The 27,582-nt window shown below is 40.7% G+C and overlaps 2 protein-coding genes across 2 annotated transcripts; one reads left to right on the forward strand and one right to left on the reverse strand.

Annotated features, from left to right (window-relative positions):
* The first annotated feature begins 6,090 nt into the window (after positions 1-6,090).
* TRAPPC3L (trafficking protein particle complex subunit 3L) lies at positions 6,091-27,244 on the forward strand. The gene is made up of 5 exons (XM_086461281.1): positions 6,091-6,132; positions 9,009-9,106; positions 13,144-13,243; positions 25,894-26,079; positions 27,125-27,244. Exons 1-5 carry the CDS (start codon positions 6,091-6,093, stop codon positions 27,242-27,244), a joined length of 546 nt encoding a protein of 181 aa, XP_086317407.1.
* Positions 21,308-25,133, reverse strand: CALHM5 (calcium homeostasis modulator family member 5). Its single transcript, XM_009947611.2, has 2 exons — positions 24,594-25,133; positions 21,308-21,697 (listed from the first exon to the last, which is right to left on the reverse strand). The coding sequence occupies exons 1-2, from the start codon at positions 25,131-25,133 to the stop codon at positions 21,308-21,310; spliced, it is 930 nt and encodes a 309-aa protein (XP_009945913.1).
* Positions 27,245-27,582: the final 338 nt, after the last annotated feature.

The following is a 27,582-nucleotide window of genomic DNA, read 5'->3' on the forward strand; positions in this document are numbered from 1 at the left end:
CGTGTGTTTTAATCGATTCAATAATTAATCTCAGCTGTTCTGGAACTTTCAGCTTTTTCAGCAATTGTGAGCTCTGCCAGCCTCTTGCTAATTGTCTGAAACTAACAATAAATTCTCCCTACCTTTTGGATGATGTGCAATGCTATCAAACTGATGATTACCCTGTCAGGGTTAATTGGCAAGCTGTTTCCTAATCAATGGTAATTAGCAGAAGCATGGCATGGGACTGGGGGGAGGAGGGGGAGGAAAGGAGAGCTTTCAGCTATGCTTCATAAAAGTAAACAATCAAACAAAGCCTTGTCAAGTAGACTGATTATAAAAAATTTAAAATGCTTCAACATTAAAATAAACCCAGGAAAGTTTCCATAAGTAGCACAAGGTTTGTAATCCCAGTTCTGTTCATGTTTAATGTCACTTATGGTTTTGAGGCAATTTGCTCTCCAGACACTGGAGTCTGGGATGTAGTTAGCTGCTGGACCATGAAGATTTTAGTGTTTCACCTGTAGGTGGCAAGAAGCTAGCATGTCTCTTATCCTGACAGTGTTGAATGTTTCTTTCAGAAAGGTTTTTTTGGTAATGTGTGATCTGCTATCACTCCACATAGTGTCAAGCCAGCTTCAGGCATGCTCATGATAACAGCTGGCATTTATACAGCATGCTTGTGGTCCAAAGTTTTAAGATTTTCTGACAAGTATTGTCTCATTCTGTGGACAGAGGTAGATAGAAATTTTTCAGTTAAACATTTCCAGAGCTAGTTTCTCAATACTGGAGCATATGATCAGGGCTCTCAGCATCTCTCACAAACCAAGCCTTAAACAGAGGTTAATTTTGATTTTCTCCAGGTCGCACTTTGTCTATGGTCATGATATCCAGTAGTTCTGTACACTACATACCCTAGGCAGATCTGGATATGCAAATACTCGTGCTTAAGTTCTGAGAATTCTAACAGCCTGTAATATAAACATTTTTACCAAGAATAGAAAAAAAAAATTAGCGAGAAAGTCTATGAGTAAAATTATCTTCCCATTACTGATGCCTATCTCCAGCATGTGTGCACTTGAGTACGTGATATACTAGTGTCTGACTTCACAGCCTCTTCCTTCCCCTTGCAGAGAGGATTGCTAATAATAACTCTCAGCTCAAAAAGTAGTTTTATCACCCACGGTATCTGCTTTGATGGCAGAGACACTCTCACAGGTGTCATACACATGGATAGCATGTTATACACGTCTTGCCTGTTTACTAGGCAAGACCTTGTTCCTCCAGCGCGCTGTTAGGGTGGACTCCTGCTTGTCTTGTCCCCAGTCACAATCTGAACGAGGTCCTTGCTGGTAGTTGACTCTCAAAACTATGACACCATGACACAAAATTAAAAGCAATAGAGAAACATGCTGAAACATCCAGCAGCACTTTGCCACAGCTTTTCTGGAGCCTTTTGTTAAGTTCTTGGTTGGTTGGGCAGAGTGGTAGCACAACAAAATCCCAGTGCTGTCTGCACACTGCCATTTTGAATCTTCGTTTTTTTTCGATATCACAGGATTTTCAATGACCTTTTTTTTTTTTTTTTTTGTACTAGTGGCATTATATGTTGAAAAAAATTACCTCCTTTAAATTCAGTGGAATAAACCCATCAGGCTATTACAGAATTATTTTGAAGATGTGTTTTATAAGAGTCTTCCATTATGCATCAGTTCATTTTAAAATCTCCTATTGATTGCTGCTGAGCTTTCTTTGGGAATCCATGTCTTGTTTTGTTTATAAGGAAGAAAGACTTTCCTAATCATCACTTGTTTACTCAAGAAACACATTAGATGTGAAACTGAAGAGGCATACAACACTGAAATATTCATAGTCAGCTTAAGGCTGTTGAATGAGGCAATTTATACGATCAATACAACAATTTTATGCTGCTGCATTGTCACCTCTTTGGCATTTGCTTTCATGCTGTGCTGTAAATAATCCTGCTGGGTCATTCTATTATGGAACATATTACAGGGTTGGATCCAATTAAGAGCTTGGGCGACACGTCAAACCTTTAAGTACTTGCCTTTGCAGAGGAACCCGGAGTCTTGAAGTAGACAGTTAGGCTCTTTATCGGGTGCCCAGGAAGAGTTAGGACTGAATGCAATCCAAAGTACCACCGCCTGAGGTGTCAGCCAGCTTGCCTTGGGCAAAGAGATGCTTATAGCTGACACCTAAGGTGAACAGCATGATACATAGGCAAACCTTAGCCATAGTTTTGCTTGTCATTTTGTGGGGCCTTGTCAGCTTGAATTCACTGCCAGGAACCTCACTTGTAAGTGATTTTTTTTTTGAAGAACTGAGAATAGTTTGATATTTTCTTTTAAAACATGGTTATTGGAAGACATATTACACCTTCCTATCCTCCCATACACAAGCAAACAGGTTTTATTCTCTTGTTTGCTTTTTATTGAAATAAAGCAGTCATGGCAGAAGGGAGAGACTGGTTTCAGTTCCCTTCACCTGATCTAGTCAAAACTCGCTCACTCATCTCTTTCTTCCAAGAATTCAGTTATCAGTGCTGTGGTGTGACTGTGATGGGAAGAAGCTGTATTCTCCAGCTTTCCTGCCATAGTTCTACCAGTTGCACTTAATTCCCCCACAGAGAGGATTTTGGTATTTATTGATCAGAAAAAGATTATGATTTTGTTATCTAATGGCCAGAAAAAGGTCGAGAGAAAGAGAGCAGTGTTCTGTTTTCCACCTGAAGGTTGCTTCCTGCAAAGTTTGCAGGAGAAGACTGAACCCTGGTCTCTCCGGTCCTGTGCAAGTGTTCTCATCACACTGAGTTAGCAGTCAAAAGGCTGATGTTCTGTGCCTCTTCTAGCTGCACTTTTGAGTTATATTTTGCATGGATGTCAAGCCTGCCTGTGCACGTTAGAAAGCATGCTGTGAAAGTACCTGCATGACAGATTTCCTGTGGGAGCATGGGGGAGCACTGACCATGTCCTGCATTCTGCCTGGTCGCAGATGGCTTCAGGCTGCCAAGTCATTTTCATGGTCTTTTTGGCCTGGTTAAGGGAGAAGTTCCTCTCCCCTTAACCAGGACAAACACTGATGTGAAAATCATCAATAAGCTTTCTGTTAAGGGAAGAATAGAAACTTGTTAATGATTTTTTTACTTTACATCTTTTGCCTCAGAATTCGGGTGTACTTTATAGGCAAATTTATATGAGATTTTAGGTGCCTGCAGTGGGTTTCAAAAACACCCTCTTGAAAACAGTTCCTGAGATGCCTAACCTAACCAAGGAAGTTTCAGCAGGTCACTCTGAAAGTGCTTCCCAGGCAGGGCACTACAGGCAAGGTGGCAGCAACGGCGCTGCTTTGTTCTGAAACATGGACAAAGCAGCAGCCACACTGGGCTTTGAGTAAAAGCGCTCATTTGTGATGTGGGAAAACCTGTGTTCAAGTACTTTTTTCCCCAATGTAGTTTCAAACCCCCATGACCTACCTTCTTGGGATTTGAAAAAATTCAGTTTTCTGTGAATGAAATATTTAACACAATATCTAGTGAGCTGGAGACAGACAGCAAACAAAAGCCCGATCCCGTATTGTACTAATTTGGACACCCATCTCTTGTGGTAAGTGTATTTGTGTTTTGGCTCAAAGAACTCTTTTAGGTTTTTTTTTTTAGGCATTTGACACCTAAGTCATTATTGACTTTTATACTGCACTCTGCTCGGGGAATATTAATGTTTGGGAGAATCCTTATACACTGGACTACTAAAGATGTCATGTACTTAGCTCTACAGGTTTCAGCTTTTCTATAATAGTGGACTAACTAAGAGACAGGGTGCTGATGCACACTTTTATGAATACTTTCGAACTGCAGGAGATATTTTGTGTATTTTTGTTTCAGGTTAATGGGGATGAAGAGAACTGGTGTAGCCAAATGCTCAAGCAGTGTGCCAGACCAGCCTTCTCACAGCTGAAGACTAAAATTGTCTCCTGACAAACATGACAGAAAGGGAGGTGGAGGGCAATGCTAACTTCCTCACTATGCAAATTGCCTTGGATAATTTTTGAGAAGTCTGAGTTAAGGTTCAAACCAGGTGCTGGATATGTGCCAACCTCTACTCTTTTCACAGGGCTGCAAGTCAGACAACAGTTAAAATTAAGACCGTGGTTTTGTTCTGCTCCTGAAGATGTGGATGCAGTCAATCATTTACATAGTTACCCTCACTGGAGCCATTGAGTCCCCAGTTTATTTGAACGCACCATTTCAGCTTCATTTTCTCAATCGTGTGCAAACTTTCCAAAATGTAGTATGTTTTACCGAACACAGCGTATTATATGTGTGAATTTACGTGTACACACATGTATTTTCCAAACAACGCTGATGTGTTCTTACCACTCATTGCACTGTCTGGTCCACAGTGTTCCTTCTTGACTGTAGTGTTAATAATGCAGGCCAAAGTAATTCATCCTTATATTCAGAACTTGATAAAGAAAATGGTGCTCATTTATGGTAGCTTTAAGTGCTTTGTGATGGTTTCACTGGAGTTGAATTATGCTAATGGTAATCTTCTAGAACTGTTGTTTAAAATGCAATGTAGTACACTGTCTTAAGGCATGTGGGAAATTTCTTGCAATGTGAGACATATTTGGTGCTTGTTCCTAGTTGGAGATAATCTGAGAAACAAACCCATCTCAGACTCTATTTAGAAATGCAAGTAACTGGAGAATTGTAATGTTTGGCTTTTGTAATTTATTCAAATTTAGATGTGGGAAGTACCTACAATACTTTCATTTATAAAATGGAGTCAGATTTTAAAGGGCCGGAAAAGTGCCTAGAAAAAAATGGAAGAGGCTTATTGAAAAGTTGTCAACAGCAGCTCATGCTGTCTAAACTGAAAGCTATTATGTTTTCCACAGAAAAAGCTGAAAAACCTTTTATCTGTCCTATTTTTTTAATTATTGTTGAATTAAGTCAGAACTTTAAACTACCATTTTTAAAAGTAAATTTATCCTTCTTATCCCAAATGAAATCACATCTGCTGCTTTCTGTGCATCTGGAGTGGTAAACACCTGTAATGTTACTCTAGCACCAAAACTATTAATTAATTGAAATTTAATAACAGCATGACATTCAGATAAGGCCATGTATTTTTACTTCCTTTCCTGACTCATTGGGAGTGTATGGAGAGGTAAGTCCTGTAAGGAAAGACAGATACCTGATTCATTTCTAAATTCACTAGTGACCACAGTCTAAATTTATTGCAAATCTAAGCTAACAGAATAGGCCAAATTTACCCCAGGGGAAAACCAGAAAAATTAAGCTGAACCTTCCTGGATGTTCATAGCAGGAATGTTTACGAATAGGGGTTATAATAGGCTAAGAATGATATAAGATCCCCTAGAAACGTCGTTAATGAAAGTGCCATTTGCACAAGCTGGCAGCTGTAGCAGATACACAGTTTATTCCTCCGGGAGTCTGGAAGTTCTAGATCTGCCCTGCCAGCTTTGCAGACGCATGGTGGTAGTGCCTTGTAACCCATACTGCTCCTGCCTAGGCAGACATTAACTCCCCAGACTCAGGCAGTCAGAGCTGACAGAAGACTAGCTCCTTTAAATTGAAAATGATCAATTTTTAATTACCTTGTGCAGCAGTATCTTGCAATTGTGTTTTTATACTTCAGAGACGGAGCTTCTGTTAACTCTCCAAACACCAAAACCTGACACAAATAACAGAATTAATTTGCTGTCCCTAAAACCGAAAGACCTATGAGTCTCTTGGGGCTGCCCGGTTTGACTTCCCATGGCTGTTTGCTGTGTATTTGATTACAAATCATTCTTATGGATGGAGAGGTTATTTATGTTCTGTACGTAGGCAGATCTGTTGCCAGTCAAATTCCTCCCAAAGGGCTTGGTACACGTAGAGAATAGGAGGAGCATCAGCAGCATTACAGATTGCAGCAAACGCATCTCATGCAAAAGGCAGAAGAGCAGAAAGGAGAAAAGTTTAGAGAAGGGAAAGAGGAAATACAGTGATTGAGAGAAAACTATGCTGCTTGAGGAAGAAAAAGATATAAACTGACAGTCAAGTATATCAGGTGTTACACAAGCAACATGTCTCGGCCACCAGGAAGAAAGCCGGAGAACCACAAAATCGTAAGGAATTTTTGTAATGGGTGATTAAAATTGTGCATGGAGTAAGAATAAGCTATTATTGTATTGATACGTTTTATACAATCATATATCTGAATAGCCTGAAAGTACTGAAAGGATGGGGATGAATCTGCCGATACGAGAACAGAGGTGCTGGCAGCGTTTATGGCTACAATGGGACTCCCTTGTGAGCTGCCAACAAGCTGCCAGCGATTAAGCAGTGACATAAAAAAGCCTGTCCATAGGACTTGGAGTCTGTTTGACTCTGAGCGGTAATACTGAGATTTCATCTAGAAGCCTTCATTTCTCTCAAGCTACCTTGCCGATGGCATGAAATTGTTTTCAGACAGTCCTGCCCTCAACATGAATCCTTGAGGCCAAAACTCTGTTCTTGTCTTGGAGAAAAGAAGCTGTGCCAGGCACATCTCTACCCCGTGAACAGTTACAGGAAGAGACGGTTCATCTGGGGCTGCAGTATACCTGGTACCCGCTGTGTGCCTCCTGCATATCAGACCACGTCTTCTTTTGGAAGTGATGTTGCATGAGCAGGGCTCCTTCTTCATCCTCCTAAGGTTGCATTTTTTCTATGCACAGAGTGCACCATCACAGGATCTCAACATCTAGCTTTAAGGCCAAAATCTGATTCTTGGGGAAACAATGGTAAAACTGTAACCATTGTCTTTGAATGTTGGCTTTGACCACCGATCACGTAGCACAGAATTCTATCAAGTAGAAGTTATATAGACAAAAACTTCCTGCTTTTTCTTCACTTCTTGTTAATATTCTCCTAAAACTTAGGCTGCTGTTTTAAATATACCGCATGTAAGCTTTTCCCAAGAGGTCTTCTTAAGCTGCATGGTCTCAAAAAGCAGTATTTTGTGCCATTAAGATACCTGTTATTCTCCTTCTTGTTCTCTGGCAGCGGTGTGTCTAAATATACAAAAATTCAGATAGCAAGCTTCCTCAGAATCTCTATCTGTGGTAGAAAATTTCTGACTGTTTAGGAATATTTTGCCAGAAGTCCAAAAAACAAAGTGCCATAATGTGGAAATAAGGCTACAGAGGTTTAAAAACCCTAGTAATAATATTGTGCCTTGAAGAGAGTATGTTTGCATCTAAAAGTATAATTATGACACATGTATATATGTATAGCAAACTGAAGAGAGAGGAAGTTGTTAGTAAGAAAACATAGTCATTAAGTGAAATACAGAAAGAAAGAGATCTCTGTTCTATGTTTGAATGGTTCAGTTCCACACAACTCTTTCTTCAGGAACTTAGAGCCTTAGAGCTGTCTGGATGCTTAATGGTGATGTTTGCTAGGAGTCAGGGCAGTGGGGAAGTTCCAGAAAGCTTTAGGACAATGTTGTGCCAATTTCTGAAAGGGGGACAGAGATCTCCACTGAAAAAAAGGGAAGACTATAATATGATTAAAGTTGGTATACATAAGTTTATTGGAAAAAATACTCCGATTGTAAGAATGGCTGATAAATATACAACTATGTGGATATAGTATGCTTAAGTTTCTCTAAGGTATTTCTCTTGTTAGAACACAGACTTTTTGCTGAGACTAGAACAATGCAGAACCTGTATGACATCCATTTACTCCATGAAAAACTTGTTAGCAAGAATTTGGCAGTGTGCAATATTATTGTAAACAGGAGCTGCCACCGAGGTGAGTCTAGGAAATGGTGAACAGTGACTTGTTAAAATGGGGACATTGATTAAACTCCAAGCTTTTGATGCAATGGGAGCAGGAAGAGGTCTTCCACCAAGCCATTCTTCCTTTCCTTGTGTCATTTGTTCTGTTGTTTTCATCGGTATTGGCTATCATTTTTCCACAGGCTGTAAACAAAAAGCACCTCTAGTCTGCCCACGTGCCACAGGCCTGTAGCACTTTAATTAATTCCTGTCTAAGAAGTTTGGTGAGAGTCAACCTAGTGTCTCTGCTAAAGGCCAGCTGCTACTCCTGCTGAATGCTGTCAATTCTGCAGTGCCAGGGAGGTGATCTGGCAGGGCAGGGAGGGAAGAAAACTTCCCTCCGGGTTGGTGCACAACTGAAAATCCCAGACTAGTGCTTGTGACAGGATCTGTGCTGGGGTATGCCTTTGAGCTCTTTGGTTGCTCTCCAGTCTCCTTGGGCAGGTGGCTGTAACCCTCACCCATCCCTTTCATCTTGCTCATGCAGTGCAACCATACCAACCACGTCTTCTGTATTAAGATACAGAAATAATGTCATGGCATTTGAAGAGCTAGCATTGACAGTGATTCAAGTTACTTGTAAAGTCTGATAAAGAAGGGAAAGCGTCGATGGGACTGATTCTTTTCTACTTCGCTTGTTATTCTTTACACTTGTGCTGAATTATAGTATTTGTTTTCATTATTCTAAACTAACTTTTTTAATCTACTTTTTTTGATCACATCTACTGATCTGAATGAGTTCAACCATGCCTTTGTGAAGGAACTGGAATTTCAGCCTATACACTGTTGTTCCTGTTGTAAAAGGACTAATAGCTCCTTGTCTCTATTATTCTTCTTGCAACTAAACACTTGTCATTAATCTTGGATGGCATTTGACAGCATTTGTCAATCAAGCATACATATGTGCTGTTACAGGATGCAAAAATGTACCTGATGAAAGTAGCTGTATCCCAAGCAATGGTATTTCTGACAAGAAAAATCCCTGCACAGACACTCAAGTGATGATCAAGTCAGAGTGTCACACTTGAATTGTGTATTTCAGTAATTACACATTCATGAACAGAAGTTTCTTGTTTAATGTAAATGTTATTTTTCCTTGCTTTTAATACAGTAGCAGCTCAAAAGTGTGAAAAAGTTTGATTCTGGTTTGCTTCATTTTCAATTTCCACCTTTTCTGGCAGAGCAGAGAACTTTTTGTACTCACATATGGGGCTTTGGTAGCCCAGCTGTGCAAGGACTATGAAAAAGATGAAGATGTCAACTCCTGTTTAGACAGAATGTAAGTACTGCTTTAAATTTATTGATAATGCTATTTGTCCATTCTATGTTACCTTTCAGCTTTATGTCCATTATCTTATGAATTCCAGCGCTGTCTAGGGTTTCAGAGATCACAGGGATAAGGTTCAATTTTCTGTCAACAGAAATAATGCAAATTTATGAATTAAGATCAACAGTTAACTTTTGAATTCTCAAAATAAAAGTGTCAGGGTTCTTTTGACAACTTACACTTTTTCCTTGTTGATACTTTGTTGAGCTAGTTAAGAAAATAAACTTCTAAATTTCATCTCCTATATCCATGTATTCAATTTCAACTTCCATGTTAACTCTCCTATTTCTTTGTATCTATATTATTCTAAACTAGACAAGCTTTTTGTTTCTCACAGGTATTTTCTAGTTAACATGCGTTTCTGTGTTCACCATCAATGTGGCCTTCCCGTGGCTCCCCTTCATCTAGCTATACCATGGTTTTGTGACTTGGACAACTGAGAAGTAGTCACAATTCCAGGTTGTAGGGAGTTGGCTTAGGTGACTTAGTCAATAGGCAGCCTCCTTTTGTAGTCAGTTGCCATCCCCGAGGGTGTAACTCGGGTGTCTGACTTGGGCGCTCTGAATTGTCCCCTGTGGGGTGGCTCTGTTCCCCCTTCCTAGGTTAGGGGCAGAGGGCCTCTGACGTGGGTTGACCCTGGCCAGGTGCCAGGTACCCACCAAAGCCACTCTATCACTCCCCCTCCTCAACTGGAGAGGGGAAAGGGAAAAAAAAATAACAACAAGCTTGTGGGGTTGAGATAAGGACAGGGATATCACTCAGCATTTACCGTCATGGGCAAAACAGACTCAACTGAAGGGAAATGTAATTTATTACCAATTAACTCAGAGAAGAGTAATGAGGAATAAAACCAAATCTTTAAAATATCTTCCCCCCACCCCTCTCTTCTTTCCCGGGCTTAACTTTGATCCCGATTTCTCTCCCTCCTCCCCGCCAAGTGGCGGGGTGGGGGGGGGTAACAGGGAATGGGGGTTGTGGTCACTTCATCACTCTGTTGTTTTCTGCCTCTTCTTCCTCCTCAGGGGGAGGACTCCTCACATGATTCCCTTGCTCCAATGTGGGGTCCTGTCTCACAGGAGACAGTCCTCCATGACTTCTCCAGCGTGAGTCCTCCCATGGGTTCAGTTCTTCATGAACTGCTCCAACATGGCTCTCCTTCATGGTGTGCAGTCCTTCAGGAACCGACTGCTCCAGCGTGAGCCCCCCTCATGGGGTCTCTAGCAGCAAACTTGCTCCAGCGTGGGCTTCTCTCTCTCCACGGGCCACAGGTCCTGCTAGGAGCCTGCTCCGGTGCAGGCTTCCCACGGGGTCACAGCTTCCCTCAGGTATCCACCTACTCCGGCGTGGGGGCCCTCCACGGGGTGTAGGCAGTCACGCGCTCCACCACCCATGGGCTGCAGGGGGACAGCCTGCCTCACCATGGTCTTCACCACAGGCCGCAGGGGAATCGCTGCTCCGGCGCCTGGAGCATCTCCTCCCCCTCCTTCTTCACTGACCTTGCTGTCTGCAGGATGTTTCTCTCACATATTCTCACTCCTCTCACTCACTGCAATTGCTGCTATGCAACAACTTTTTCCCTTTCTTAAATACGTTATCCCAGAGGTGAAAAACGCTGTCGCTGATGGGCTCGGCCTTGGCCAGCAGCAGGTCCATCTTAAAGCCGGCTGGCATTGGCTGTATCTGACATAGGGGAAACTTCTAGCAGCTTCGTACAGAAGCCACCCCTGTAACCCCCCCGCTACCAACACCTTGTCACACGCACCCAAACCCTTTACAGCCACTCACGTTTGAAAGAGCAGACAGCAATAAGTGAGATAGCACAAGTAGTCAATGAGGAACTGATTTTTACATAGATAACCTCTTTGGAAAGTGAAGCTCCTATGTTTGTAGGATCCTGTCATCCTGACTGAAATTCCTAGGCGTTATCACAGTCAAAATAGTACCACAGAAAATCAACAAGAAAATACTTTTCAGCTGGTTAACAAGAAGATATACTAAGATATTCAGCAGAAGAGTAAGGCTTGTGTTTTCAGGCAAAACAGATACGCAAAACAGATTTACAAAAATCACAGTGGACAGAATACATAACAACTTTACTATTAATCTGAAAGCTTGCAAACAAGCTATAGTCCAATAGCTATTGATGGAAGTGAGTAAAAATACCACTGACTGGAAAAAAGAAGAAGAATTTATTCACTACCTAAGAAGGGACAACATCCCTTGGATATTTATTTGATATTAATCCCTTATTCAGCTCTGATGAAAATCACACATTTAAAAAATATACAGACTTCTTTCTGCTGCTATGGTAGAAATGACTAAAGGGTTGTTTTGGAAGATGTGGAGACGTATTTTGCTCCTTGTGTTTTTATTATTATAGCTGTTTTTATAAAATCTTTTTGGTTTTCTCTTGATAAAGACTTCATAAAATAATGACAAGTTTCATTTATGGCCATCTTTACTTCTGTGAAGATGAAAACAGCTCAGCTTGAGGAAGAACCTTATAGATTAGCAGACCTGTGACAGTTGGGAACAGTATTCTTAGGTCTCTCTCTCTGGATATGAACATATATAGTTCATAGTGAGAAGGGGTTTTTTTCACTGTACAAGTTGCCAAATAGCTGCTTGTCAATTTATTATTCATTTGACTTTGCAAATCTGAGGCATAAAAGTTGAAAAGGATCTAAGTAGTCATGTACATCAATAAATACCTTGCTAACCGCTGATGACATATTTACCAACATTATTGATATTGATACTTAGGCAATAAATAAATATTTCATTGTTTTCTGATACATGACATACTGCAATTTTAAACTTCATGCTGCCAAAACCACTTTTTGGACTTGTCATCACATTAGACATCAGAGCACTTTTTGGCTTCTTGTCAAAGACATAGTACAAAATCAGTAAGAAACTCCATCGTGTTCAGGCTGCTTCGCTGAGGGTGTAGGGCCTCTGACAAACAGGCAGAGTCTGCCAACATCCACATAAATGGAAGTGAAAAATTCCCTAGAAACATTTCTGAGTTGGGTTCACATTCTTTCATAACATTTGTGTCAATCTCTTTCCCTTTTTCAAAAAATGCTTGGAGGCACAGCTATTTTGCACACTATGTAGATACTGACCTTTGTTAAAGTGTGTGAGCTAGGAATAAATATTCGTTTTATTAAAAATTCCATTAACTTCCATCGTTTTTTATTTCATTTCTCTGAAATTGTAGTTTTTAAATACAAAATGAAGGTGGTGGTGTACTGAAACTGTATATTAACTAGCAACTTTTGGATTCTTTCTGCAACTTGTAGATGAAGGGAGAGAACATGTTAGAAAAAAGACAAAGAGGGAATTGTGGAGAAAGGGCAAAAAATTAGGTGTAGAGATAAGAGGATAAAGTGAAAGACACCAGGTGTAAGTCCATTTCCTGTTGGTTTTCCTGGCACCTGAACGCTGCAATGAGGGTTCCCCAGATTTGCTGAACTCCATACCAGCCCAGAGGTAAATGCTGTCACCTGAAGGAGCAGGTGCTTTGTTCTTCTTGACAGAGACAGGGTGAGATGAACTCTGGGGATCACAGAAGAGTGGAGAAAATCCTGTGCTATGTTATCCTATCCTATTGTTAGTGTTAGCAGTATTAATCAGGTGTATTATTTGTATATTGTACTAATATATCTAACATCTAATGTTTATTCATATATGTAAGTATTAATATATGTATAGACAATGTGTATATAAACAACATTTGTATCATCCTCGCCAGGAGTGTTGTGCTTGAAGGAGTATGATTCCTTAAATGACTACATGAACAGCAATTCCACTGTGCTGCAAAATGTGTTAGAAAGAGTCAACTAGACCAGCAAAATCTGTTGTCCTCAAAGCCATTCATTTAGGAACATGCAGCTGTTTTGCTGAGAAAGCACAAGAGACAGATTAGGGAGATGGTAGGTGGAAAGATGTTCCCCATTTTGAATGATAACTTTGTTTTCTCTTAGGGGATACGGCATTGGCGTAAGGCTGATTGATGATTTTTTAGCTCGTTCAGCTGTGAAAAAATGCCGCAGTTACTCTGAAACTGCAGACATGATTGCACAGGTAAATACAATTCACATTGTCTAGAGCTTAAGCTTCAACGGTTTTAGCTTTTCTCTCCTCCTCTATCAGTTTGCTCCAAAGCAGTTATCTACATTTTCTGCTATATCGTGATGATCTTGTCAAAACCCACTAATCTCCACAACCACACTCCTGCTTCCATTGGGTGAAACATACCCTTTTCCTTATTTACAATTTCATATCAGATAGTAGCTCACAGAGGTTGGCCTTGAGAGGAGGCATCAGTTTCTATCTCTGTAGCACGGTGCTACATCAGGCTGGGAAAAAATGAACATTGAAGAGAACACAAAAAATGTGATGTTTAGTGAGATTAGAATTTTGCAGATGGTCTTGATAAACCCACGGTGGTTAAGTTTATCACAAACGGTTGTCAGAACCACAGAAGTGGTTCACATGGGTATTCGTTTTGTATCTGGGACAGAGAACACAAGGGATACCACCTGCAAGAGGCTGTCTACCCCGACCTAAACTGACCTTAAAGTCAGTTGCTAAACTGAAATTAAAATTCTTCTATTCGTAGTAGCCTATGAGCATTCTGCCATTAGAAGCATTAAAGTTTCTTTTTGTTTGCTGCAGCTTAAGGTGGTTTCTTCTACTCTTGGCAGAGAATGCATTGAACAACAGAAAACGATCCAATTTTAACACACTTCAAATCATATATTCCCTCACTTTTTTTCTTTTTTTTTTTTTTTTTTTTTTTTTTTTTGGAGCATAAGCCTTAACAATCTCATATAAATCTTAAACTTTAATATTCTTCCTCTTGCCATCTGAATCTCCTCAGGATCTCCATAATTATCTTAGATGGTTTTTAACTTTAAAATGGTAATATCAGGAATAAGCTGCAGGATATTCTGCAAAAGGAATACTCGATGGTAGCAGAGAAGAACTGTAAGAAAGGAAAATGAGAGGACTACCCGACTACTCACAAATCTAATAATAAAATCAAAAAGATAAAAGCAGAGTGAGCACTTTCACCTTCTTTGATGGAAATTTCCCTTTTATTGAGTAGTTATTTGCACTCTGTCAGGCAAGAAAGACCTAGCAGGAAATGTAGTGGCAATACATGGGTTTCTAAAGATGTATTTTTGCCCCCATGGGCAAGTCAGATTTCCTGGGGAAGCTCAAAGAGAAATCCATAGGACGTCCAGCCCCTTTAGACTGCTGAGTCACAGTGTCACGTGTTGAGACAGGGCCGTCCAGTAACAAATGACAGACAGGAGGTGGTAGTTCATAGATACTGAGTTGGCTCAAACTAATACCTGCATGATCCCTTTTATCTCTTATGATTTTCAGCTATGATGTGTTGCCAGTGAAGGTATGCCTGGCTGTTCCCAATGGTGAAAATTAACCATGCTTTAAAACAAAGAACTATTTGCTACGTATTTGTTCATTTTAAGAGGAGAGATTAGGGCATTAGTTAATTGAACTGAGATTCATTTCCATTGGCTCATTGTAGGAGATAAAAATATGCCTGGTATACTTTTTGATTGTATTTGAGAATTACCAGCAGCATCAGCTAAATGTGAGCATTATGTTTAACCGCTGCCTGCAGATCTAGGAAACAGCAGGCTTTCTATACAGTGAAATAAGGCACCAGTATATACTGGTTATACAGGAGTATCTTAGTTCAAAGTGTACATGGATGTTATCAGGTGATGTGTGATCCTGCTCACATTAACCATGTCAGGAATACCTACATTACATCTGACTGAAATGGAGGGACAGAAGTTATGCTGGCATTCCAGAATGCTTCTCGTAGAGGAACTGATGACTGTCACAGAAGTAGAGAAAGGACATCTTTACATGTGCTGTTGCTGGTAGGGCTATAAAGTGCACGTGTGCACAACATACACCATGATGTGCCAAAGTTTAAAGCAGAAGCAGGTGACATTACTAAAAGCCAGCCAGATCCCATTAACTCATAAAAGAGTGGAAACTAAATTTCTTCCTGAAGTAAAGTGTATTTTGGAGTCTCAAATCAGGTTGATGTACAACAAAGCTCCTCCTTTGGAGGAGCTGAGGTGGGGTACAGGATCTGTTAGAGATAGTGAGGGCAGCTGTATGAGAACCATGAGACAAACAGTATTTCAATCACTGTATTAAAATACATTGTCTCTTTAAAAGAATGATACCAGGCTGCAAATTCATGGATTTTTTTCACTTTTAGGTTCTTCTTCAGACGGTATTTGTACTTTATATTCTCTGGATTCTCAGGCATATGACAGATATCTGGTTTTCTGGGTCTTATTCCTCATGGTTCCCTTGTTTACAAATGCATGAGTACAGTTGAACCATCGTTCTTAAGTACAGGGGATTCATCAATAAAATACAGCGAGGAATTAACCATCAAAGTAAGAAAAAAAGTCACTATTTCTCTTCAGGTTGTACTTCAAAAGAGACTGAGAGAAATAAAATGACTTGGAAAGATTGGAACAAACTTTAAAGCACACGGTCTCTTGAAAAGACTATTTTTAACAAACTAAAAGGAGTTCTGTAGTAGGAGTATAACCTTCTGAGGCAAAATGTGATATGGAAAGCATTTTCACATTTCTTCGGTAAAATGTTTTTTGAATAGTCTTCAGGCACATTTGTCTGAGGCATATACCAGCAAAATATGTGTAAAATGACACAGCAAGTAACTGCAAATAAGCTCTTAAAAAATATGCAGTTCAGAACTACACAGCTGTTTACATGATCTCTTTAACTCTTCAGCAGCAGTGTTCTCAGCCAGGAGATAAATACCTAACTGCACTAACTCTTCTGAGGTAGAAATCTGTTTGAGAATGAGTGTGTAGAGTAAAACCAGTTCAAAGTTAAAATAATTATGGCAGTTAAGCGGTTCAAGTAGTTAGAGCCAAACATCCTGTAAACATAGCTGCTACCCTGCAGTCCTTTGGAAAGCAAAGGAAAATTCTGTAAGATCAGGCTGTGGGTGTTCCCTGTGGAAATGGAAAGAGATGAAGCAAAGCAAAAAAACCCATAAAATGAGGAGTACAAAGCCAGCTTACCAAAGCCAGTGTACCATATTAAGAAATAAATACTGGAGGAAAGGTGCACCTAAGGCAGTGACTGAGAGCTTAAAACTTCAACCACTGGTTCAAACTGCAAAACCTGGGATTTACTGCTATATTACACTGGACTGGAGAAGGGCCAACAAGTTTTGATGATAAGCCACAGTGAGTCTTTCTACACTGTGTTCCCATGGTGCTCAGTGATGTCTTGTGTTGGTGCTGTGACTTTGCGTGGTTACAGTCAGGGTTGAATAAAAAAAAGATAAAACAGGCCATGTAAAAGTAGGCTTTGTGCTCACTGGCGAATCAGGCTAAGAAATGGAAACCAATTGAGGAATGGTATTAAGAACAAAGCTCAGCTGAAGAAGTAGTGTCCAAGACTGGATTCAGAATTTGGATCGAAATATAGAGTTGAAATGAGGGTGATAATTTTGCTCTATAATCCTATAAAATAAAATTTTTACTTCAATTCCTCCTCACAAGACTTTTAGCATCGTTGATGTGATTGAAAGAGATGCAAAAAATAAACTGTTTCTGGTTTTAGATCTAATCCTAGAACAATGTTACCTTCTATATCTCAATGTCACCATGCCCCAGGAGGTGTCTGTGTGTGCTACAGGTGGGAGCAGCTGGGCCGTGCCCTCTGGTCCGCAGTGAGCAAGTGCTGGCTCACAGGCTCCATAGCTGTGTTAACACAGTGCTGTGCCTAAGGATATATCCCTTGCTGAAAAGCAGTGGCTGGAGAAATGGGATTTATGGTGGAAGCTCCGTACCCCATGAATGCAGCAAACGTACGTCTGTGCATCTGCTTGTAGAGAGGCCCTTGGGGACTGCCAGGGCTGGGTAATGCAACCTTGTCACCCCCAAGCCTGGAGCTGTAGGGCAAGAGATGTGACTCCCCTTCCCATGGGAGGTCCTGCCACACAAGGTCCCTATATATTGACATATGGCCAGTTTGAAAGTCTGACAGAAGCTGGCAGAATTTATGAAGCTGGTAAATGTTGCTGTACAGCTGTCATCGGTGAGAGGGGAATGCATAAAGCAAGTTGCTGCGCTAAGTGGTAGACAGTAAACTGAAAAATCAAGTGCTGCACGTAAAGAGTAAAGAAAAGTTTGTGAGTATATGGAATCAGCAACAGATGGCAAGACCTTTAAAGCATCTTGCTCTTTCAAAACACTGACTGTGGAAAAGTACTAAGAATGAAAAGTATGCCTCCAAAAATGTTATTTTGTCTGCCTTCCCCCTTCTAAGCAGATTAATTCTGGTCCTTCATGAATCTTGTTATTATGTCATCTGAAATTATGGTTTCAATTTTTTTAACAGTCTGTATTATCACTTACTTTGCAACATTACTTTTACATACAGTGTTTGGTAGTAAAAAGTCCCCAGTAGTGTATAAAGGGACTGATAAGTTAGTGGCCTCCTAAATATTTCAGTAATTCTAGAGTCTATTTGAGTACCATCAAAGTGTTAATGATTTTTTTTCTTGCTGCCTGAGAGAGATGGGATGCTGGTTGAGACTCTGAAAAAGGGCAGTGGTAAATTTTTAATTCTTACTGCATAGATTTCTTGTTTGACGTTAAGCAATATATAAACCCATAGAGTTCAAATAACATTTTCAAAAGAGATTTTGCTTTATATGCGTGTCATTTTGATGGTGAGCCTATGTACATGTCTAAATATTCTTTTTTCTTCCATTTCATACAGAGAGGAATGAGACAGTTTTATGCATGCAACTTTCAGTACTGCTCATTTGTTTTTAACTCCCTGTCCTTTGGAGCCACAAAGAAAGATTGAGAAGACCTTTGTTTTACCCTCTGAGAAGTTGTGTATGTGTTTTAAAGGAATATTCTGTCCAGTCATATCCTGTTTTTTTAAAAAATCTTCGTATCTATTAATTGAATTACTTACCTATGTACTTAAATTATTTTTTCTGCTGAGACTTTTTTACAATTGTCACTTTATAGCTTTGCAATTTTGCCTTAATTTGGTGCTCCATTGCAAACCAGCCACTGGTTTTGCATAGTTTCCGTGCAAGTTCTCTTTTACACAACAGAATTTGTACAGAGTCATCATACCTTAATGCAAAATACAGCTGAAACTAAATTGAAAGCATATGAGGCCCTAGCATGGTTAACTAGTTTTTGTTCTGGTAACAAAGACTTGAAGTTTGACGGAGCAGCAGATGTTAAAGAAGAGTTAAGAGAATTTAAATTAGAAAATTGGGTTCTTGCAGAGCATAAGAAATAGTAAACTGAGGGACAAAGCACAGAGAATTGTGCTGAAATGTCCTTTTATTTGTGCACTCATATTTTGATGGACACCAGAGTTAACGCAAAATCAAAATTTTCCAAGAAAAAATGTTGACGCTGCTGTTTGTTTGTTTTTTTCCAGTTTGATTTGGATAGTGTTGACAACAGTCTTCATGTCTTTCTGAGCTGCCATACTAGCTGCTGAACTTTAATTCAGGGACAGTGTTGATATGAGACAGCTTTTGCAATAGCTGCTTGAAGGACAGGGTTAAATTTGCCAAAACCAGATTTCAGTTGAAAACATAGGGTCAACCCGGCTTTTATTTTTGTCTGGTTTTATGGAAGTATTCCAGCATCCACATGCCAATTGCATTAAGTAGCAGGCGTTTTGGTAAGACAACACGGTTAGCTAGCCCTTGGAACGACGGTCAGTGAGAGACTTGCGCTCCTACCAGGCACGCGTTGCAGAACAAAGTGTTCGGCTGCTGCTCTTGGAGGTGGAGACACTCTCAACATGAGTTATCTGTGATCATGAAGCAGGGTAAGGATGAGGAGAGGAGAATGCACCTTAATTTTGCCCCTCCACAGTAAATAAGAAGGCCAGGCTGGGAAGCACTCCTGTTTCAGATGGTCCTGGCTACTCGGGTGCAGAGCTTTGAGCTTTCTCCTGAGGAAAAAGAAGGTGCCAGAAACCCAAAGTGGGATCCCTCTGTCCTCCCCGCTTTCCCTCTGCCAACTATAGTTTTGCCTCTATGTCCCAGCTCCCACTGTATCACAGTGGAGAGAGACCTCATCCTTACATTAACCCACTTGTTTCCCGTATTCCTGGGTCAGCTCATTAAATTAATGCCCTCCCCTGTGCATCCCTACTTGCTTTGGTTTTCTGTGGTACCAGTGAGGAAGAAGGTGGAAAGACAGCTTTGGGAAGGGAGGTTTGGCCCAGGTAGTGGGGACATCCTGTTACGTGGTGTCTCTTCTCCTCTTGCATGCAGGGAGGAGGTGAGATGGGGCTGGGCAGTAGGTGTTGGGGCATCTCTCATAAAGAAACGCAGACAAATGGGAAGGGGTGTGTACCTTGGAATTAGATCGTTATTGTAACAGGAGAGGAGCTTGCGGAGAAAAATGTATACGTGCCAGACATGGTGTCAGACCTGCCTGCTGTTGTGACTTTCATTTTGGCAGTGTTGCCTCTGCGCTTTCAGCTGCAGCAGGTACATTTAGGCATATAACATGTTCTAAGTCTGCTTCAAAGTGGGTCAGCTGGGATTAAAAACTTTAAAACGTCTGCTCAAGGGCCACAAGTTCTTCAAAACACACAGAGAAGAGTCTAAGCAGACAGTGGAATTAGCTCTTGGATTTTATTTTAAAAAAGAGTAATGGTCTGTAAATGCAGATAGATGTGGGTTTTCTGCTGAAGAAGCACAATGAGTATGAGAACAGCTGGGCAGAGTACCCTGGGTTGTTGATAACAGCCTGATTCAAGCAGAGCAAAAACATGATTCTTTGCAGACTCAGGGAGACTGGCAGTAAAATGCTGCATAAAACTTACCCAGTCACCCCAGAGAAAGAAACTTGGCAGAAGCTTTGTTCTCCTTTTATACAGTGTTTGCAAAGACTCTGGACACCCTGTGTGAGAGCCACGTGGTGAATTCCAAGTGGGTGAGGTAAAGTGTAGGGCTCTGGGGTGAAACGCATTTGTCAGAAGCACTGATTGTGCAGTTGCCTCACCTGCATTGCCTGCTGGTTCCTCTTGCTCCAGAAACTAGGTTTCCTAAGAGATCCAGAAAAATGAAATTCAGCCTGCTGTAAAAATACTACCTTGTCTTAAAATGTGGAATTTCCTTCCAGGCCCTCTGTCATAGACTGGCTGCAGGCCTGTTATGAACAATATTATATAGCTCTACAGGCTGCATCCCGTGCCCAAACGCTACTCAAAACAGGAGCTTTATACCCACACGAAGAGAAATTCTCAGTGGGAGAAGACAATCGCAAGTACAATATGGAGGCAAAATATCAGTGATGCATTTTCATTATTGTAACAAAACACTAACAACAATGTGTTATGTTTCAAAATAACTTGTTATTTTTTAACAAAACCACAAAAATACTGAGCTACTTGGTAATTTCAAGTTCTTGGTACCTTCCACTTCAGCTGTAAGACCCTGGCACCTCACTGTCAATGGAGGTCACTGCCCCATGTCCCAGGCAGATGTCTCAGGGACTAGAAGACAAGGGCTGATCACTGTGACCTTCTGTGGTGTTCTAGCTGCAACGGGAATCCAAAGACACTGAGATGCCTGGAGTGACCACAGGTGTCTCAAAACAATGCTGTACCTGCAAATGGCCTGGAAATGACCTGGAAGCAAAACTTTACTTTCTGTGGGCTGTCAGAAAGCCAGACACATCTTCTATTATTATATTCACTCTTTTTGAATTATGTTACTTTACAATAGTATCTTGATTTACATAGGACAAGCATACTATAGTTCCTTTCACATAGCATATTTTTAAAGACCTTTTGTCATTTCATCTCTTTTTGCTGTCAGCTCTTGGTCCACAGCCAGCAACATTAGTTGAGCATGAACCCTACGTGCCAGGGAGGGCTGCAGCCTTTTCACTGATGGTAGGGAAATAGTTTCATTCCATCCTTTTGGAGCAAGTTTGTAACTGGGAGGGAATGTGATAAAGAAGAGGCCATTGTGAAAAAAATACAGACATGAAAAGAGATAGAAGTATGCTATATTGTCAAGATACAAAAAAGCTGAAAAAATACATATTTGATCTATGGTATTTCCCTTCTATCTACAAAGTCCAGCGTTGTCTCTCTTTCCTTATTGTTTTCTTTCTGGCCTTCTTCAACTAGCTTGTGAATTGTGCTATAATGCTGTTTGCTGTTGCTGAAAGAGTAGATCTCGGAAGCATCTTCCCATGCCTGAAAAGCTGGCAGGGGAATTGCTTCTGGTTCCTTGTTCTCAAAAAAGCACTTCAGGTTTCGCTCGCTCAGCTTGGTGGCATACAGCTGAAAAATCTGCTCCAGTTGCTCCTTCTCCTTCTCCGCGTAAACCCTCCAGAACATCAGCTGAAGGTGGCTGACTTTTGACTGGCAGCTGGCACAGCAAGTGGTTAGCAGGGAGAGAAGAGCTGTGGTAACTATCACACACCAGCCTAAAATCTAGGAAAACAAAAGAAATGAGTTTCAGGTTAAAAAGGCCCAAGTGAAAATGCTACTTAAATCAAGAGAGTCTGACAGAGCAACCACACTGTGTACAAAGGGCCTGCCGCACTTCTTGGAGCCCTACTGTGGGTGTCTCATCCCAGTCTGCGTTTGGTGCCTGCCATTAGTGTCAATGGGGCATCCGTATGGGGACCAAAGGGAACCAGAAGACATCAGGATTGAGGCTTGTCAGTAGCACTCATTTTGATGTCTCTTTCTCAGGAAGGTAAAACCAGATTGATTCTTACAGTGGAAGTAAAACGCTCAAGAAAAGTTGGCTTATGCTAGAATCTGGCTGCTTCCCCTTCCCATTTTGTAACAAAGGGAACTCAGATAACCGCAGCTGAAGAGACATGTCCAGCGCAATGGCAATGGCAGGTTCAGGGACAGATGATCTCGAATCAGACCTCAACTACAAGACTGTGTATGAAGAAAAATCTAAGAGAGGTCTAAATGATTAATCAAATAATGTTATGGCTGAATAGAGCTATATAGAAAACAGAGCAGACCTGAGAGCAGTAGTAGCGTCTGAGTAATTTCGAGAGGATATTGGTGAGAGTTTATTGCGAAACTATAACCATCTGGCGTGTAGCGTTTTGGAATTGCTCACTGAATTCTGTCACACAAAAGGAAAGGTGCGTAGGGAGAATATAATATCACAATGGTTTTCTATCTCCTGAAAACGTTAAATAAAAATTACTCAGCAAGAATTAGGACACAATCCTGAACTGTGATGAACTGCAAAACCGAAAAGGGTAAGTAACTTTTGTCCCAAATAGATCAACCTTTTAAACTATGACTATTTTCAGATGTGTTTGTTTCAGACTTCTTTTTAATTTAAAAAAAGAAAAACCAAACCAACAACTGCATTAATTACCTAACAGGAATATAAAAGACAGTCTTAAATTTAAAAAGCGTTCCCCAATTCTTTTACCAGAAGATGCACTGAAATCTACACAGTTCTTGTGAATTTTTTTTGACTTTGATGAACCAGCCATTTGTAGTGGAAAATCATTTTTATGCCAGAACTGGTTTAAAATTACCTTCTTGCCCAATCCTGTGAGAATTCTGGGAGGAGAGGGCATGAGAAAGAAGAAATAGCATGTGCATTGGCAGATCTGTTTTGGCACTAAAACAGAGCGCACTTCATCTACACACTGATTAAAAATAGTTGCTGTATTTTCAGAGAACTTTGTTTTTGCTGAAATATACTTTTCCAGCATCACTCAACTTTCTTTGTAGCAACTTCAGAGTTTGACAAAATCCTGTTAAGAGCATTTTAAAAGAAAGAGGTACTTCCAGGATTAGAGCAAGGGCTGAAGGTGGGAAAATGTGCTTGAAATTGTTATCGTGGGATGCTCTCCTCTAAGGAGAGCAGAGATGTGAACAAAATTTTTTCATGTGTAGTGCCACTGGCTTAGCCAACAGTTTTACCCACCTACTTCACTGCAATGTGTAATGTTTGCAAAAAAAACCCCAACAACTTGTTTTCACAGTGACAAATTCCAGTGTGGAACAAATCTTCTAGGTTTCAGAGACCCATATGAAGTGGAACTGATTTCCCATGCTTTAATGGTGATGATATGGAGAGCTGCAGCCTTTCTCATGTGAACTCTTGCACTGATGTTAAAAAAATAACCACCAGAAAAAATCTGTATTTAGCTGAGGGATTATAGAAAGTTTCCTCAGGGATGTGAAACAGAGAAGCTTGACAAACAATTATTTTTAGGGACTGGTATGGAAGAATACCTTTGCTTTCTTTTATTTTTTTCCAGTCACTTTGTACTAACTGATGGTTTCTATGGGTATTTGAGAAACTGCTCATTTTAGCAGCTTTTCCTTTCTTGCAGCTTGGTGAATGAACCTGTGTGTGCTCATGCTATAAGCTGAGTCACTGGTCTTTCACTATTTCCTGTATATACAATTTAAAGTCTTAAGCACTATTTGTTATGTCCTTCTGAAACTCTCAAATACATTGCTTTGTCTGCAGTGCAGGCTTTGTCTGCATTCCAGTCGTATTTGCATGAGGATTTGAAAATAAAACCAGCTCTTGGGGAGGAAATGGTTCCAGATGGATACAATCATCTGGCAAAAACATGCTGGCTCCACAGACTGTTTTTCCTTCCTGCTGACAATAATTTTTTCATCATTTTCTGTAGCCTTTTTTTTCCTTTTTTTTTCCCTTTGTTTTGATTTTTTTGTCTCTGAATTTATTTATGTTATGAGGCAATGAGCAGAACTGTATCACATGAATACAGTAAAATGTAATATGATCTCAGCTTTGCATGCTCTGCTTGTTTTAATTTAGTGTTTCTTCCTTCCTCTAAGTAGAACAAAAACATACTCTCATCTGGCATCATGAACATGAGGAACACAAACAGAAACACGTTGTGTAAGCAGTGACAAATTTGCCACAAATCTTACTTTCCAGTATTTTTCTACTGTTAGTGACCTGAGATTTCATTACAGTTACCATGATGGTATAGAATAGGAGAGTGTGGTATGAATTTTTTAACAGGACAGATCCCTTTAATGGGGTGACACCTGTCAATTCAACCTCCTAAACAACCTGGTAGTTTTTTTCTCTTTAGAGCAATTTTCATCCAGGAAGAAAGCTTAAAGTTATCTACTCTTACAGATCCTGCCGTCAACAGGGCCCCCCCCGGAAGTATGGCACAGCCCAAATTGAACTAAAAGATGGATTGATTGTATTTTGCAAGCCTACATGTATTTTGCCAAAGCTTTGTTTATGTGAAACCAACGGTTTTATCTTAGCATCTGACATCAGTATCTTCCGCAGATAAATCACAGTGGCAGTACAAACTGCATAATGCTCTTTATTTATTTTTCTTACCTGGGACTGTGCTTGAAGAGTTCGTTTCAGTTCGTCACTCTCTGAAAAGGGCATGGAGCTTTTGTCACAGGCTACCTTGTGTAGCTCTTCAAAGCACGTTGCAGATTTGCTGTGGCAAACTGCATGTAAGTAGGCAGCATTCTTCAAGCCACTCATGGCACATTCGTAAAAAGTCCCGTTGAGCAAAGCCACAGAAAGCCACATCACTGGGGCTACCAGAGCATTTAAAGTGATTTGTCCGAAGACATAAAAGAAATGGCAGATATTCCCTCTGGGGAATATTTTTCTGGGGTTCACCCAGCAGCCTGTAAAAAGTTTCCAGGTCTTGCTGTTCAAGAAATATCCAATAACCAGCAAAACAAAAGCTGGGGAGAAGAGAAATACCAAACCGTACCTAAAGTTTTCGTTGCTGCAGGGGCATCTGAAAGCAACAAGAGAAAACACACGTTCACCTCCCATTGTCAGCAGTGCCATAAAACTGTAACCTATAGCGGTTTTCCGGTTCATAAAGAATTTCAGGACTGTTTGGAAACCATCCATGTTTGATACTCACTGAAGACGTAAAAATCAAGACACTTTTATCTTCAGTCGTAGCAGTCTGTAAGTGGTGTAGCAGGGGAGAGCTCTCCAGAGGAAGAACAGCCTGCTGCTAGCCTGCCTGCGTATGCGCTGTCTAGATAACGCCGTGATGTCACTGTCTGGAGAAACCCGCTCACAGGGGACCAACCCCTCTGCTAGTACAGCAGATGTTGCACATTTACAGTAACATTCATTGGTAATAGAAGGAAAGCAAGCACGGCTCTATATAATCAAATAAGCTTGCAGTCTTGGCAGTCTTATTCTTGGTGAGTTGTGGGGTTTTTTTTGCGACTGCAGATGTAGATCAGAGTAAAAACACATGCTCACCGGTTGCAGGAGTTCTTGAGCTATGACTATCAAAGATGCTCGCAATATAGTGAAGGACCTAATAGAGGCGCTAATAGTCCCAGGGGGGTGTGATGTGACTGAAAGCAGACAGTGATAACAGTAAAACCACTTTGTGTGGGGTTGTAAATGGAGGAACATCAAAGACAGAACAAGCAGCCTTCTGCTGTACTTCCCTGGAGTATCGCACAGCTCCAGATTTGTGTCTCTGGCCCAAGCTGATCAAAGAAGAGACAAATTTAGTTCAATTTTCAGCCTGTCTGGCCCTTCCCCCTATTTTCTTGGGGTGAAGCTGGTCTACAGGGTGCTACATCCTAAAGTTTCACCTCTGGTTTGCACACAACAGATCAAGCAGCAAAGTTCCATCCTTTTACAGGTTGCTTTCAAGATGTACCTTGGAGTCACCCCTAGTGTGAGCTGTAGTAGTGCCGCAGGAAATGAATTCTCCTTAATCCTGGACAAAAACCCGCTAGTGGACTTTGTGGAGGAGCTGCCAGCAGAACGAGCTTCGCTTTGCTACTGTAACGTCCTCTGCGGGGTGATTCGAGGTGCCTTGGAAATGGTAAGGAAGTGCACATCTGTTTTCTCCATTCTTTATGTGCAGAGGCACAGGCAAGCAAATCCACTTGCTCAAATAAATGAAGGAAGCTTAGTAATATTTAACCCCTCTTACAGATTAAATGTCTATGTCTAAATAAAAGAGCGCCAGACTGATCCTGGACCCTGAGGAAGAGAAGCACACGAGCTGGCTTACCTCCACGCTGTCCCTGCTTGGCTCTTCAGTGTCTGACTGAGGTGCAAAAGGCAGGTAGGACCGGGAAGCCAGCTAACGTGATGTGGAGAGCCAGGGGGGCATGCTGGACTTCTCTGCTTCTCCTTGAATCGATCTCATTTTCCTGCCTAGCTGTAACCAGTAATAGCCATCCATGATTCTTTCCAGATACATGAAGATAAATAACAGTCTCAGGTTACCGCAGCACCTGCTGAAAGTGAGAACAAAGTGTAGATGAGTATAATGTTAAAACCAAAGCATCAGAAGTGTATCAGATGGCATCTCAAATTTTGTTCTTAAATTTAAGACTTTTACAAATGAATAAACAAAGGGCATTATTTGAAAGTCACTGAGTTGTGGAACTTCTGTGGCGTTTTCTGGAAGATAACTTTTGGGCTGCTTTTCTGTCAATATCTAATTTGTCATATATCTCATATTTCAAGAAAACAAAAGCTGTACAAGTACTATGTATGTACGTCAGTCTCAGAATTATAGCATCTGATGTAAGACTAGTTAACAGAAGTGTTATGTTATGATTTTTAGTACATGACCAGGAAATTTTGTGATCACAAAATCGTGAAGTACACGATGTAGGTTTTTGGAAGAAAGCAAAGCACTGGAATGAAGGTTAATCTATAATACAAATTCCAGTGTATATAAACTTCCTTTTATTAACTTAGTTGGGAAAGATATGGTAAAACAATCTAGAAATCTGTTTATTGTCAAACCTGAGAAAGGGGGTCCCCTTGTGGTAAGAGAGAGAAAAAGCTCTTTATACTGGAGGGGGAAAACTGGGCATTTCTTTGCTTAACTGATCAGACCTGATTCTTTCTAGGTTCACTTAGCGGCAGAAGTTACCTTCCTCCAGGACAGGCTGAAGGGCGATGCTGTGACAGAAATAGGAATTACGTTTTTAAGGAAGGCTGAAGATAGAAAGCACAAAAGAAATAAATGAAAGAAATATTGGGAGAAACCCTTGCGGAGGGATGTTTTGCGCCTTTTGTTTCTGAAGGAGACATGCAGGGTAATTTGCTGAGCCAGCTGCACCAGTCATATATTTGAAAAGTGAAGAGAGCCAGCTGGCAAACAAGAGGGGCAGAGCAGGGGGAGAGCAACATTACTTGTCATGACACAGATATCAGTATAAAAGATCAAAATGGCCTGCCCTTCCGTCTCGCATAGCCATGCTCTTGAGCTCAAGGAAAGTTTTATCTCAGTATTTAGTGCACGCTGGATGCAAAATATTCATTCCAACACCAACTGTTTTCAGCTAAACCTGACCACCTTTCCCAT

Source organism: Leptosomus discolor, chromosome 2, assembly GCF_034619465.1.
Source record: "Leptosomus discolor isolate bLepDis1 chromosome 2, bLepDis1.hap2, whole genome shotgun sequence".
NCBI lineage: Eukaryota > Metazoa > Chordata > Aves > Leptosomiformes > Leptosomidae > Leptosomus > Leptosomus discolor.

What these genes read in the sequence shown, in the direction of transcription:
- TRAPPC3L (XM_086461281.1), top strand. Translation starts at nt 6,091, where the DNA reads ATGTCTCGGCCACCAGGAAGAAAGCCGGAGAACCACAAAATC. An exon ending in AACTCCTGTTTAGACAGAAT is followed by an intron (nt 9,107 to 13,143) that starts GTAAGTACTGCT and finishes GTTTTCTCTTAG; the next exon opens with GGGATACGGCATTGGCGTAA. An exon ending in TTCGAGGTGCCTTGGAAATG is followed by an intron (nt 26,080 to 27,124) that starts GTAAGGAAGTGC and finishes GATTCTTTCTAG; the next exon opens with GTTCACTTAGCGGCAGAAGT.
- CALHM5 (XM_009947611.2), bottom strand. Translation starts at nt 25,133, where the DNA reads ATGGATGGTTTCCAAACAGTCCTGAAATTCTTTATGAACCGGAAAACC. An exon ending in CTCTTCAAGCACAGTCCCAG is followed by an intron (nt 21,698 to 24,593) that starts GTAAGAAAAATA and finishes TTGTTTTCCTAG; the next exon opens with ATTTTAGGCTGGTGTGTGAT.